At 45.3% G+C, this 15000-nt stretch overlaps 2 protein-coding genes across 2 annotated transcripts in view; both read left to right on the top strand.

Annotated features, from left to right (window-relative positions):
• The window catches only part of LOC135808215 (zinc finger protein ZIC 3-like), a 7166-nt gene extending 1876 nt beyond the window's left edge, over positions 1-5290 (top strand). Inside the window, exon 2 of the mRNA XM_065321371.1 lies at positions 2323-5290. Within this exon, the coding sequence (XP_065177443.1) occupies positions 2323-4094 (1772 nt within the window). The 3' untranslated portion in view covers positions 4095-5290. The remainder of the gene's footprint in view (positions 1-2322) is intronic.
• Positions 5291-7805: 2515 nt separating this feature from the next.
• Positions 7806-15000, top strand: part of LOC135811002 (zinc finger protein ZIC 3-like) — a 7610-nt gene continuing 415 nt past the window's right edge. The window contains exons 1-2 of the mRNA XM_065324369.1: positions 7806-8390; positions 13453-14996. Of these exons, the coding sequence (XP_065180441.1) occupies positions 8261-8390; positions 13453-14996 (1674 nt within the window). The 5' untranslated portion in view covers positions 7806-8260. The remainder of the gene's footprint in view (positions 8391-13452; positions 14997-15000) is intronic.

The raw sequence follows: 15000 nt of genomic DNA, 5'->3' as shown, positions 1-15000 counted from the left end.
AAGTGTGATTTGGATAAAATCAGCGCGTAGTACGAACTTTGGGTGCGTGCGCGTGCGCTGGCTGTCTTTTTTTTTCTTCTTTTTTCGATAGCCGGGTCCATACATTGATTGTACGTACATGTACATAGATCTACGTAGTGAATCGTAGTAGACGCACTGACATGCGTGCTTTCTAGGCCAAGCTTCAGCGTACACTGTTCGCGTCGTTGATCGAGTTCTGAAGTGTTTTGTGAAGCAAAGAGCGTTGATCCGTAGAGGCAAGAGTACATAAACCAGAGTGTGCAACTCGGGATGGTTCCTGTGGGGGCGTAATTCGTGCACTACGTCATTTCTGACAGCATGGTAAGCCACAGGTAAGGTGAAAAGTTGCGTAACCAGTCGCGGTGATGCAGGTTACTGAGTTTGCCCTGATTTCAGTTTTTTGATACGGCTAGCCTGGTGACTTTACTTGTCGGTGGATGTACGCAGCGTACACAGTCACACAAAACACCGAAATACTGAAACTGGACGTCTAAAATCAAGCCAACTTGGCTGATTTCCGGGCTATGAAACATGAAAATTTGAGCTGTACGCAAGTCGAGGCTTGGCTGACCTCATCAGGGTGACGTAGTGCACGAACTGCGCTGTTTCAGATCTGATATGCACAGTTGCACACTCTGGTTTATGTACTCTTGGTAGAGGGTAGTGGCGTTCCTGCGGATGCGGAAAACTCGGCCTCCACTGGCTCCGACCAAGTCTCACACGAACCGTGAACTATTTTGTAAAGTATGGATATGCATATCGATTTTTTTGTCACATCTGGATAAGAAGAACTCCCGATAAGACAAACAAATTTGTTCAGCCCCTTGAAGTTCGTCCTAACGAGGTTTGACTGTACTTTGTGGTGGGTGTGATCTAGACACCTCCCACCGCTTTAGGAGCTGCATCTGTGCCTTGATCCTAGAGGGTGGTGGGCGTTCCTGCGGATGCCGAGAACTCGACCTCCAGCCGAGGGTCAGGGAAACGGAAATATTTATATGAAATTTTACACACACTTGAGAGGGACGAAAAGCATTTCTTCTGTAACTCTGAGTTTCACCGTTTTAACCGATCATATGAAGTTTTATATGTTTTATGTGGTGCTGCTTGAGTGGTGGAGGTGTGTGTGCAGTTAGCGAATGCTAGTTGCACTACTGATGCCTGTACAACGTAATCCATTTCAAGGTTGGTCAATATTGCATGAAACTAAATCAGCAGGAAAGCCCAACAGCCTTGTATAAGGATTTAGTGAGCAGTTCCCCTTCCCAATCTATGTTGTCATATAACTTAGAACCTTCCAATTTGGAAGGCTGTTGGAATGCGCATCCAAGGCGTGCTAGAGCTGATAGCCAGGTAGTTGTAGAACGTCAGTACCATTGGTCATTGTCGTGCAAAGTTATCGCAGGAGCGCATTGTTTAGTAACTGGTGGTGTTAGTGGACAATATAGTGTAACTAAGTTCCTTGTTACTTTTTCCTTTCTATAAAATTAAAAAAAGAATTTGTCAGTGAATTTTTGGTATGTTCTTGGCTGTGTATAACCGATCGAAAATGAAGATCTAGTTTTCCTCGCAGTATGACTTTGAATTTGTAATTCAGCCTTATGTATACAGTCGGGCAGTAAGTTTGACTATAGGGTGGAATATAGGTGTATATAATGAGAAGTACAGTTAGTTTGTCACTCATGGTAGGATTCTTAGGCTTAGCGAATCTTTGATGGGGAGACTGGGCTGAACAACGACAGGCATGGTAAAATGTCCACTATCCGACCTGCACTTTAATCTGATGTAGCAGCTAGCGGAATGTACATGTACATACTAGGGTGTCAGACCTCAGCAAATTCGCATGGCCAGTTACTATATCGGACCTTGACAGCCATTTAGAAAGAGGTCCTTGGCTACTTCAGAGAGCAGTGCGTACATGTACATTGTACATTCTGCTTCAACGGTACCTGTATGACACGTGTGTGCGTGCGTGCGTGCATGTTGGTGTGTGCTTGCATGCATGTGTGTATATGTTCACGTGTGTGCGCGTGCGTGTGTGTGTGTGTGTGTGTGTGTGTGTGTGTGTGTGTGGTTTGCAGGTGTTTGTGTGCCCGTGTGTGTGCATGATATGTGTGTGTATGTCTGTGTGCGAGTGCAGGTACCATCAATTTGATAAGTCTGTGCTGAGGGACAACTTACTATTGTAAACTTAACACACATTTACGGGGCAGGACCACTTCAGTCAGTGTTTTCAAGTATCAAACAATTGCTATCATTATCTTATTTGCACATTGTCAATTTCTGCTTTGTTCTGAAACACAGCATTCGATGGGACACATCAACAGGTACAGACAGGGCTGCAAGCTGCAGGGACATATGTCACTCCAGTACAGCCTCATCCCAACAATAGCTTAACTCAGCCTATTGCGAACCAACCGCAGCCTGTTGATCAGCAGCACAGCCATCTTGGACAACCGGTCAACACGGGTGGCTTCAGAGAGACTAGCAGTACTATTGAGGGACTTCAACGATCATCAATAGTGGAGTCAGCAATGAGTCTCCCACCACATCCTCAACCAACCATTGGTCTTATGTCATCACCAGCCCAAATTGCGAGTCCTGACAGCCAGCAAATGAATCACCACGTCCATGCCACTGCTACCAGTGGTAATCAGACATTAGCAGCATACCTGCCATATAGTGTCCCAGCAATGCACGGCAGTATGGCCAGCTCTAAAAATCCTGTGGAAATGCACGCCGGCTTTCCACAGACCCCACTGAACAATCTATCACAAGGCGTCGAGTATCAATCGGACAACCCCTCTGCCCCTCCACTGTTTGGCGGACATCCCAGAAATCTGTGCGAATGGCGTGTAAACAACGGTCTACAATTGTGTGGGTTGGCTTTCTATAGTGTCACCGAACTAGCGCAGCACATAACAAACGTTCATCTCCAGCAACAGGGCACTACCGAACATCCCACACAGGAGGGTAGCAATGTCTACATCTGCCACTGGGACCAGTGTACACGCACCAAAGGATTCAAATTCAAATATAAGCTTGTGAACCAGATACGAGTTCATACAGGTGAAAAACCCTTTGTCTGCAATCATCAAGACTGCACACGCAAAGCATTCGCAAGACCCGACAACCTGAAGATACACTACAGAGTCCACACAAAGGAAAAGCCGTTTCCCTGCACCTTCCCGGACTGTAAGAAAAGATTCGGAAATTCCTCGGATCGAAAGCAGCACATGGTAGTGCACACGAATGATAAACCCTACCGATGCAGGGCAGCAGGATGTACGAAGAGATATACACAATCGAGCTCGCTTAAAAAGCACTCCAAGCAGCATAATGCTCGAAATGCAGCCAATGGCGGTAATGCTCTTTCCTACAGTACCACGAACACCAGCGCAGAGAACAGTGGCTTGACGTCTGCGGATGGTTCTATTGCTGCGGACGGAGAAAGTGATCATGGCAGTTCGATTTCATCTGATGAGGTACTTGCAGACCAGCACCACCACCATCGACAACAACAGGAAGAACAGCAGCAGCAGCACCAACATCAACAACACCATTTTGCACTTGTGACTTGCACGGACCAGTGCCAGCCTGCACAGCCGCAACACTTACCGCTGGGAACGTCCTCAAGCATGCTGACTGTGAATTCAGCATCCACCTCATCTTTGCCTCAGTTACCTTATCATTTGCCCTCTGCCCAGGCAACTGCTAGTAGTGATCTGGTCAACAGTGTACTGCCAACACCACCTGGACAGCCGTCTGGTAGCTATGCCGTGTTCAGTGGAGTATGCCATGACAATGCCGGAGAGGGTGACCTAGTAGTGGCAAGCCTAGGCAGTGGAGCAACAAGAAATGATCCCTTGTCTACATGTTCCATACAGACATTCCCACAGCCGCCGCCACCACAGCCAGAAGCAGCAGCTGTGCCAGAACTGACTCAAAACAAACAGCTTGTTCAGCAGCAACATACTCACTTCCAATACCCGGCAGCACGTCAGCAGTTGCAGCAACAACCTCATCATCAACATCTAGAACTGCACCTCCAGAAGCCGGATCATCATCAGCATTAGTATCAGCATCAGCAGCAGCAGCATCAGCAGCACCAGGAATCACATGACCAATGTCAGCAGTCGCAAATCTATCCAACTCACCACCATCAGCTGCCGACGCCCACACACACACAGCAGCAACAGCTATCGCTGGTGGCTCACACACCGCAGCACCAGTCATCACCTGTGTCTCAGAAGCACAACCATCAGGCACAGCAGCAGTCTACATCACAACAGGAACGTGCACAGGAACCCTTGCCTCAGCATCAGCAACAGCAGCGCTCTCTCCCATCGCATATGCAGCTGCACCAGCATTTTCCACAGCATTCGACAACTGCTCAGCCAACACTGTTTCATGCAGCACATTTGCTGCACTCTGTACTACCCTCGCATGACGCTCACTCTCTGTCAGCACAAAAACACCTCCCAAAAAGGCAATTTTTAGCAAACACACCTTACACGGCTTGAAAACACTGTTCTCATGAGCTGAACAACAGCCTTTTCAACATGGCACTGCAGCCAGCTTCGTGAATGGATGTGTTAAAAACTGTCAATAAGGTCTTTAAGGCACATCATCACTGGCAACCAAACAATTTTGTTATTATTATCAAGATCCAGCTAACTCCTTAGTCTTACGGAGTTGACGATTTTTTTATTATATCTAATTCAAAAAGAGGTATAAAGTGTACAGCTGCAAGTTTAATACTCGCTGTGCATAGCTTTTGTGATATTGAATGATCGTATCAACGCTGAATGTTTTTAAGGTTATTTCATTATAGATGGAGCTGGGATGTTGCTCATTAGGCTGTGGAACTAGTCAATCACACGACTGTCACACTTGTAGAAGTTCCTTTTTCAAATGTCTCGTCAATTTCATTTTCCGCATGTTGTCTCCACTAACATTACCCATGATGCTGGCCACATGTATGTAGCGTCAGTAGAATTGCAGCTCAACATCCTAATCCGCACTGCCTTCAGTCTTGTTTCTACCCACTCACTGTCAGGATCGGGTATTTCCCCTCCAATTAGTAACCATAGTACCCGTTTCTTTTTAGTTCACTTTTTCGGCTGATCTGCTCATCCCGCAGAAATGTGTCAATACTAATGCTGGCCTAACAGATTCTACAACTGCTGAAGGAAGTCTTGCCTTAGGCACTGAGTCTTCAACACTCATATCTTATCTGTTTTCAAAATAATGAGATGGTGTCTTCCTCTTATTCGAATGGTAATTTGTGTTGGAGTACTTGAAGTACACATGTGCAAACACAACACAGAAAACAATACTCGATAATGACGTATTCGTCGGCAAAATCGTAAGAAAGTAACTAGTAGCAGTGCTGCCAAACTGTCCGATTTTTCGGACAGTGTCCGATTTTTGAAGGCTCTTCCGAAAACCGGTCCGAAAAGGGAAAGGTCCGAAAAGCAGCCAAAATGTCCGAGATCATTACTTTCCTATGCAGAAGTCCTGTACTTTCACTTTTCAGCGCAACTGAAGGCACACATCACTGTACATTTGCTTCTAAAAAGGCTAGCGCTTGGCTGTGGAAGTGCAAAGTAACATGCCTGGATCAGGCTGGATGGCATGTGCACTGACAATCTGTACAGAGTCAGTGTGCGACCACACTCATCATTACAAAATTCATGACAAATTTGGGGTTACCATGGCAACGAAGCGATTTTTCATGGTGTGTTAGGCGATATTTTGAATCCCCTGTAAAAAATTTGCCGAGGAGAAAAATTCGCACCATGTGGCCACTGGCCAGCCTTGGCGGTGAAGGGTGTCCGATTTTGGGCGAAAATTATTTGGCAGCACTGAACTAGAGACGTTTCTTTTGAAGTCTTTCTTGGCAAGACTGATAAAGCACGAGAGAGAATGTTAGTGGTACTATGCCTTGCATATTCCAGTACATCATGTATGCATGTTCCATTTGTAGTTATAATTACAAGATGGTGGAAAAAGCTAGGTGTCTGGAGATTTAGTAGTTTATAACTACAATCATGTTGTCATGCTCCTACCTCCGAAAGGATGTTTAATTGTGCTTCAAATTTTCAACCACCAAATTATGCCAATAATTATGCCGGCATAATCCGCCTGTGCCTATCCATGGTCGCCGATCTGGGCGAGACTGGTGTGTACGTCGTGGTGGGAAGTAAGTACAGTACAAGTGTGCTGTGTTGATAAGCGAGTAACGCCAGTGCGACCGGACGTCTCACATTGATAACTGCGGAAATTCCTCAGCTGGTGGCAAAAGCTGCATTGAGCCCTGGGCTTCTTTCAGTGCGACGACGTGATCAGGGTTCCAGTTCCAGCGCCAAGTTTCAACGTGTTGCTAGGGTGTTGGTGCTTGTGGTGGGCATGAAAAGTAAGTTTGCTGAAATTGCATCCATTTGTTTCAGAAAAAGCTCAAAAGTTCCTAATAATACTTCGAAGTACATGTATCGCAACCCAAAATGAGCGAGTTCTGGTGCATAATGATGCCAAAAATAACCACAAATGGAGCGGAAATAGACAACACTGTGGCACAGCACAACTGCGTGAGTTATAGGGAAATGAACAGACTTGGAATGAGTCATTGTCCATATTGCTAAACCTTCGCACAGCATTCATGACATAGCGGCATGCTCAGGGCTGCCACATACACGTACATGTGCATGTGTATGTACAGTAAGATCAGGCGTAGAAGTCACTTCGGTAAAGAACACTTTTTTTAACTGAATACCACAGAACCATCAGACTTACATGACTTAGGCTGGAAAATGGGCAAATACAGGCTAGATATTTTGCAGATTTTTGTAAGAACGCACGTACCATTTTCTGCATGTTTTCCAAGTCGTGTAATCGCATTGTATGGTGCTCTCCATGATCGTGGAATAAGAACAAAACGACTAACGCTGTTCAACATTTTCGAAAAATTCTAGGCTGTGCCTTGAGCTCATGCGTTCTTTGGGGGCCCGATCTTACTGTTCTTCGTGAAGTACACTTGTCATGATGATTTGATGCTTAGCAATTTTTGTTGAAGCGGAGCACACTACTGAATAATATTTTTCTTATTGTCCGCAAACATCCAACGCAGCCACTTACACATTTCTGAAACGTCACTGCTCAACTTCAATAACTCACATATTCACACCACTATGACTGTTACCTTTCTCATCAGTGTCATTAGATGTTTTTGTCATACATGTAGTTCACTGACAAACCCAAGGTACGGGACGTAACCATGGTAATGAAGAAGACTCGCGAGCAAAGGTGACTGAGGTGTGAACCACGAATGGGGTCTTCTTCAGGAGACCGATCATCGTCCCGACATCCTATCCGGTGTCATTTTTCGGGCAGTGCTAGTTGTTGTGACTGACGATGTATTCTCCGTTTTGTCACGTAGTAGGTCTATGTTGCATCTTGCCGTGCTAGAAATTAGAAGCTTTTTACATTCTTAGACGTAGATCTACGCTGGATCCTGAACTAATACTTTGTGTTCTGAAGAGTGAAGGAGAATGTGTTGTCTTTACAGCTGTTTGCCAGCCTTAGTACATGTATTGGTGACGAAGGTGTGAAATAAATTCTTTGATCTCTTGATTTGATGCAATTTTACAACATTTTTGCCACCCTTTAGTTTTCATGCTGTTTTGACTCTTCACCTAGACTACTTTCTTCGTGTTATTTCTACACTTTATTGTAGTGTTGAATCTTTCAATCCTAACTCTTTGAATCCTATATCTTTATGGTGGTAGAACTTATATTATATCATAAGTTTTGATATTGCTGTTTACAATGTCCGCTTCGATAATTCTGCTGATTCCCGAACATTCGTTTGACCCAGGACACACTAGCTGCATACGTAGCTTCCTCGGAGCAATAAAAAAATCTTCTGACTCGGACCGGAAGGAGGAACGACACGATGGTACCAGTCGTCGAGTCATAGGCCACGAGTACGCTTCACAGCGGTGCGTCTCCTATTCTTCTTTACGTTGCAGGACACCAGCAGTCATCCTCCTGTATTGGCGTGGATCAGGACTATCTTGTCGTTGCGTTGTCTCAATCCGTATTCCCCGGACCAGAACTTGCTGCTGTTCTCTGTCAACCCATTTGTTTTGGCTACCATTGTGGGGGAAAAAGTACAGCCAAGTTCCAGAGACTCCGTTGGCTGTTTGACACTGCCCTAGTTGTCACCAACTCTCTGTTCGGAATGTCTTCCTCACGGACCACGTCAGAAGCAGAAGGCTACCGGCGGATGACGGGAGCTGAACTACCCAGCTACACGATGCAGTATTTTCCGCCCTTGGACTCACAAGGTCTACAGCCGGCTACTGTACAGGGTAAGTGACGAAAGTCAAACGTTTTCCAACTTGTATGCTCTGTACATAATGCCTTGGGATTATGTGTTTCCCGTAGGCCTTGACAGATTATGCTGGCATAATATTTCGCATAATTCCTACCAAAATCGAATAATCGCATAATTCGAGGTAAATACCATACAAATCGCATAAAATTGGAATATTATTATTACGAAGTAGTAATATTATTATTATTATTATTTGGAAAGGATTGGGAGAACTTCAAATTCAAAGGATCTATCGGGGAAGTGAACTGCCTGAAAAGAGAAAAAAACGCCAGACCCACCAGGACTCGAACCTGGGACCCTGCTTGTCATGAGCAATGCTCTAGCCACTGAGCTATGGGACCAGGCTGAACCTAGAAGGCGCTGACAAGTTTTTCACTCCAAAGGCAGCTCACAACACGTGCCACACATACTGATGGCACTTGGGTCTTTTTCCCTCCCCCAGGGGACCAACCACGGTCAGTTTCTGGAAACTACCAGAGGTGAAAGAAAGTGATTAAATTTGGAAAGGATTGGGAGAACTTCAAATTCAAAGGATCTATCGGGGAAGTGAACTGCCTGAAAAGAGAAAAAAACGCCAGACCCACCAGGACTCGAACCTGGGACCCTGCTTGTCATGAGCAATGCTCTAGCCACTGAGCTATGGGACCAGGCTGAACCTAGAAGGCGCTGACAAGTTTTTCACTCCAAAGGCAGCTCACAACACGTGCCACACATACTGATGGCACTTGGGTCTTTTTCCCTCCCCCAGGGGACCAACCACGGTCAGTTTCTGGAAACTACCAGAGGTGAAAGAAAGTGATTAAATTTGGAAAGGATTGGGAGAACTTCAAATTCAAAGGATCTATCGGGGAAGTGAACTGCCTGAAAAGAGAAAAAAATCCCCGATAGATCCTTTGAATTTGAAGTTCTCCCAATCCTTTCCAAATTTAATCACTTTCTTTCACCTCTGGTAGTTTCCAGAAACTGACCGTGGTTGGTCCCCTGGGGGAGGGAAAAAGACCCAAGTGCCATCAGTATGTGTGGCACGTGTTGTGAGCTGCCTTTGGAGTGAAAAACTTGTCAGCGCCTTCTAGGTTCAGCCTGGTCCCATAGCTCAGTGGCTAGAGCATTGCTCATGACAAGCAGGGTCCCAGGTTCGAGTCCTGGTGGGTCTGGCGTTTTTTTTCTCTTTTCAGGCAGTTCACTTCCCCGATAGATCCTTTGAATTTGAAGTTCTCCCAATCCTTTCCAAATTTAATCACTTTCTTTCACCTCTGGTAGTTTCCAGAAACTGACCGTGGTTGGTCCCCTGGGGGAGGGAAAAAGACCCAAGTGCCATCAGTATGTGTGGCACGTGTTGTGAGCTGCCTTTGGAGTGAAAAACTTGTCAGCGCCTTCTAGGTTCAGCCTGGTCCCATAGCTCAGTGGCTAGAGCATTGCTCATGACAAGCAGGGTCCCAGGTTCGAGTCCTGGTGGGTCTGGCGTTTTTTTCTCTTTTCAGGCAGTTCACTTCCCGATAGATCCTTTGAATTATTATTATTATTATTATTATTATAGACAACACCTCATGGCATGAGAAGAAAATCAGCCAGTACGGGAGAAGTGGGTGTTAACCAACCATGGTGAAGAAAAGAAGAAAAGTAATGGTCAAGACGGAGAAGCATGGGAGGGACAGGTGATGGTGAATCTAGTGAGCAGATTTAAATGCGTCCAGGGTACTGGCATTGCGCGTAGTAGCGGGCAGCGCAAGCCAAGCAGAGTAAGCAACAAAGAGTGGAGAGCGTACAAGGGAGGACGTTTTAGCCAAGGGGAGGGCAATAACCCGTCTGTTCGCACCAAATTCCATACAGTTGTATATGTTCTACAAGTACAAGTAGATGCACCAGGAAGGCGTAGGTTTACGACTCCCTTGATAACATGTCCAGTCCACTACAATCAGTGACCAGGGTGACGGTCGTAGCTAGGTCGGACGGTGCGTTGACCCCGTTGAATCTTTGCTACTACAGTACAACGCCCTGTACAAAAAAATCACCTGTTGTTTTGCACAGAACCATCATATACATTAGCAGCATATGTGAGCATAATGCGGCATAATATGATACCGTATTTTCCGGGGTATAAGCCGCACCCCCCTTTTTGAGGCAAAATATTGACTAAAAGTTGGTATCCGGAGTATAAGCCACACCCACAAACCAAGATTTTTCACACTCATTGACAAATTGCCTTTCTACAAATCTATTATTATGGTTATGGAGCTAAATACCATGTTAGATCAGATTATGAAAAATAGAGTCCCCGTATACGCGTACCGTATGGTGTAGCCCGCGCACTAAAACTAGTAAAATTGCCAGGATAGCAACACAGGCGCGAAGCTGAGTCGAATGACATGTCACATGGCGTCAGCATGCATACTGATGTATGCCAAGCATTCATTCGCGCAAGCATATTCGGTGTATAAGCCGCAGGGGCGATTTTGGTCCGATTTTTAGCGAAAAAAGTGCGGCTTATACCCCGGAAAATACGGTAACTTTTAGCATAAAATGGCATAATTCTGCAATTTTCTCAGCAATACGAAAAACATAATTTCACGAAAATATTAGCATAATCTGTCAAGGCCTAGTTTCCGGTATCGGATAACAACTTGAGAATATTATCCTGCTAGACATGGTTACTGCACCGATATATTATTTGCTTTGTAAATTGTCTAGTTCTGGTAGTCTAGACTGTATGGGACTCCATATGTGTGTTGTGTGTGTGTGTGTGTGTGTTGTGTGTGTGTGTGTGTTGTGTGTATGTGTGTGTGTATATAATTATGTGTGTGTGTATGTATGTGTATGTGTATGTGTGTGTGTGTGTGTGTGTGTGTGTGTGAAATAGGCTGTGAATCACGGCATGGAATTGTCTAAGTCAGTCAGTAGAAGCTGTCGAACACAGTCACTACATCTAATCCCCGTCTGGCCAAGCCAGGGTAAATGTTTATCTAGTCTGTTAGAATGGACTGGGATGGAGAGCCAAGGATCAATTTATATCATTTTATAGCAAAACAATGGACCAAGGCACTACAAGTTAAATTAGTATGTTGAAGCCCAACATATGATATGTTAGATTAACGGTCGTAATATGGTCTCAGGAATGTGGCTTGACTACTTTGTGGTGGGTGTGATCTAGACACCTCCCAAAGCTTTAGGAGCTGCATCTGTGCCTTGATGCTAGAGGGTGGTGGGCGTTCCTGCGGATGCCGAGAACTCGACCTCCAGCCGAGGGTCAGGCGAACCGAAAATATTTATATGAAAGTTTACACACACTTGAGAGGGACGAAAAGCGTTTCTTCTGTAACTCTGAGTTTCACAGTTTTAACCGATCATATGAAATTTTATATGTTTTATGTGATGCTGCTCGAGTGGTGGAGGTGTGTGTGCAGTTAGAGAATGCTAGTTGCACTACTGATGCCTGTACAACGTAATCCATTTCAAGGTTGGTCAATATTGCATGAAACTAAATCAGCAGGAAAGCCCAACAGCCTTGTATAAGGATTTAGTGAGCAGTTCCCCTTCCAATCTATGTTGTCATATAACTTAGAACCTTCCAATTTGGAAGGCTGTTGGAATGCGCATCAGAGGCGTGCTAGAGCTGATAGCCAGTTAGTTGTAGAACGTCAGTACCATTGGTCATTGTCGTGCAAAGTTATCGCATGGGTGCATTGTTTAGTAACTGGTGGTGTTAGTGGACATTATAGTGTAACTAAGTTCCTTGGTACTTTTTCCTTTCTATAAAATTAAAAAAAGAATTTGTCAGTGAATTTTTGGTATGTTCATGGCTGTGTATAACCAATCGAAAATGAAGATCTAATTTTCGTCGCAGTAGGCCTTGACGGATTATGCTTTTCGCACTGCTGAAAAAATTGCAGAATTATGCTATTTTTATGCTAAAAGTTATCATATTATGCCGCATTATGCTCACATATGCTGCTAATGTATATGATGGTTCTGTGCAAAATACCAGGGGATTTTTTTATAGGGCGTTGTACTGTAGTGGCAAAAGTTCAACGGGGTCAACGCACCGTCCGACCTACAATTGTAACTACGACCATCACTGATTGTAATGGACTGGACATGTTATCAAGGGAGTCGTAAACCTACGACTTCCTGGTGTATCTACTTGTACTTGTAGAACATGTACAACTCTATGGAATTTGGTGCGAACAGGCGGATTATTCCATTATGCATGCGATTCGTATGCAATTTGCCTCGAATTATCCGATTATTCGATTTTGGTAGGAATTATGCGAAAAATTATGCTAGCATAATCCGTCAAGGCCTACCTCGCAGTATGACTTTGAATTTGTAATTCAGCCTTATGTATACAGTCGTGCAGTAAGTTTGACTATAGGGTGGAATATAGTTGTATATAATGAGAAGTACAGTTAGTTTGTCACTCATGGTAGGATTTTTAGTCTTAGCGAATCTTTGATGGGAAGACTGGGCTGAACAACGATAGGCATGGTACAAAGTCCACTATCCGACCTGCACTTTAATCTGATGTAGCAGCTAGCGGAATGTACATGCACATACTAGGGTGTCAGACCTCAGCAGCTTAGCATGGCCAGTTACTATATCGGACCTTGACAGCCATGTAGAAAGAGGTCCTTGGCTACTTCAGAGAGCAGTGTGTACATGTACATTGTACATTCTGCTTCAACGGTACCTGTATGACACGTGTGTGCGTGCGTGCGTGCATGTTGGTGTGTGCTGGCATGCATGTGTGTATATGTTCACGTGTGTGCGTGTGCATGTGTGTGTGTGTGTGTGGTTTGCATGTGTGTTTGTGTGCCCGTGTGTGTGTGCATGATATGTGTGTGTGTGTGTGTGTGTGTCTGTGTGCGAGTGCAGGTACCATTAATTTGTTAAGTCTGTGCTGAGGGACAACTTACTATTGTAAACTAAACACACATCTACGGGGCAGGACCACTTCAGTCAGTGTTTTCAAGTATAAAACAATTGCTATCTTTAATATCTTATTTGCACATTGTCAATTTCTGCTTTGCTACGTAACACAGCATTCGATGGGACACATCAACAGGTGCAGGCAGGGCTGCAAGCTGCAGGGACATATGTCGGTCCAGTACAGCCTGATTCGAACATTAGCTTGACACAGCCTATTGCGAACCAACCGCAGCCTGTTGATCAGCAGCACAGCCATATTGGACAACCGGTCAACACGGGTGGCTTCAGAGAGACTAGAAGTAGTATTGAGGGACTCCAAAGATCATCAATAGTGGAGTCAGCAATGAGTCTCCCACCACATCCTCAACCAACCATTGGTCTTATGTCATCACCAGCCCAGGTTTCCAGTCCCTTTGGCCAGCAAATGAATCACAACGTCCATGCCACTGCTACCAGTGGTAATCAGACATTAGCAGCATACCTGCCATATAGTGTCCCAGCAATGCACGGCAGTATGGCCAGCTCTAACAATCCTGTGGAAATGCACGCCGGCTTTCCACAGACCCCACTGAACAATCTATCACAAGGCGACAAGTATCAATCGGACAACCCCTCTGCCTCTCCAATATTTGGCGGACAACTCAGAAGTCTGTGCGAATGGCGTGTGAACAACGGTCTACACTTGTGTGGTTTGGCTTTCTATAGTGTCACCGAACTAGCGCAGCACATAACAAACGTTCATCTCCAGCAACAGGGCACTACCGAACATCCCACACAGGAGGGTAGCAATGTCTACATCTGCCACTGGGACCAGTGTACACGCACCAAAGGATTCAAAGCCAAATATAAGCTTGTTAACCATATACGAGTTCATACAGGTGAAAAACCCTTTGTCTGCGATCATCAAGACTGCTCACGCAAAGCATTCGCAAGATCCGAAAACCTGAAGATACACTACAGAGTCCACACAAAGGAAAAGCCGGTTCCCTGCACCTTCCCGGACTGTAAGAAAAGATTCTCAAGTTGCTCGGATCGAAATAAGCACATGCACGTGCACACGAATGGTAAACCCTACCAATGCAAGGCAGCAGGATGTACGAGGAGCTATACACACCCAAGCTCGCTTAGAAAGCACTCCAAGCAGCATGATGCTCGAAATGCAGCCAATGGCGGTAATGCTCTTTCCTACAGTAACACGGACACCAGCGCAGAGAACAGTGGCTTGACGTCTGCGGATGGTTCTATTGCTGCAGACGGAAAAAGTGATCATGGCAGTTCGATTTCATCCGATGAGGTACTTGCAGACCAGCACCACCACTATCAACAAGAACAGGAAGAACAGCAGCAGCAGCACCAACATCAACAACAAGGTTTTGCACTTGTGACTTGCACGGACCAGTGTCAGCCTGCACAGCCGCAACACTTACCACTGGGAACGTCCTCAAGCATGCTGACTGTGAATTCAGCATCCACGTCATCTCTGCCTCAGTTACCTTATCATTTGCACTCTGCCCAGGCAACTGCTAGTAGTGACCTGGTCAACAGTGCACAACCAACACCACCTGGACAGCCGTCTGGTAGCTATGCGGTGTTCAGTGAAGTATGCCATGACAATGCCAGAAAGGGTGACCTAGTAGTGGCAAGCCTAGGCAGTAGAGCAA

The sequence above is a fragment of the Sycon ciliatum genome, chromosome 2 (assembly GCF_964019385.1).
Source record: "Sycon ciliatum chromosome 2, ocSycCili1.1, whole genome shotgun sequence".
Lineage (NCBI taxonomy): Eukaryota > Metazoa > Porifera > Calcarea > Leucosolenida > Sycettidae > Sycon > Sycon ciliatum.
This window is presented reverse-complemented; position numbering and strand designations above follow the sequence as displayed.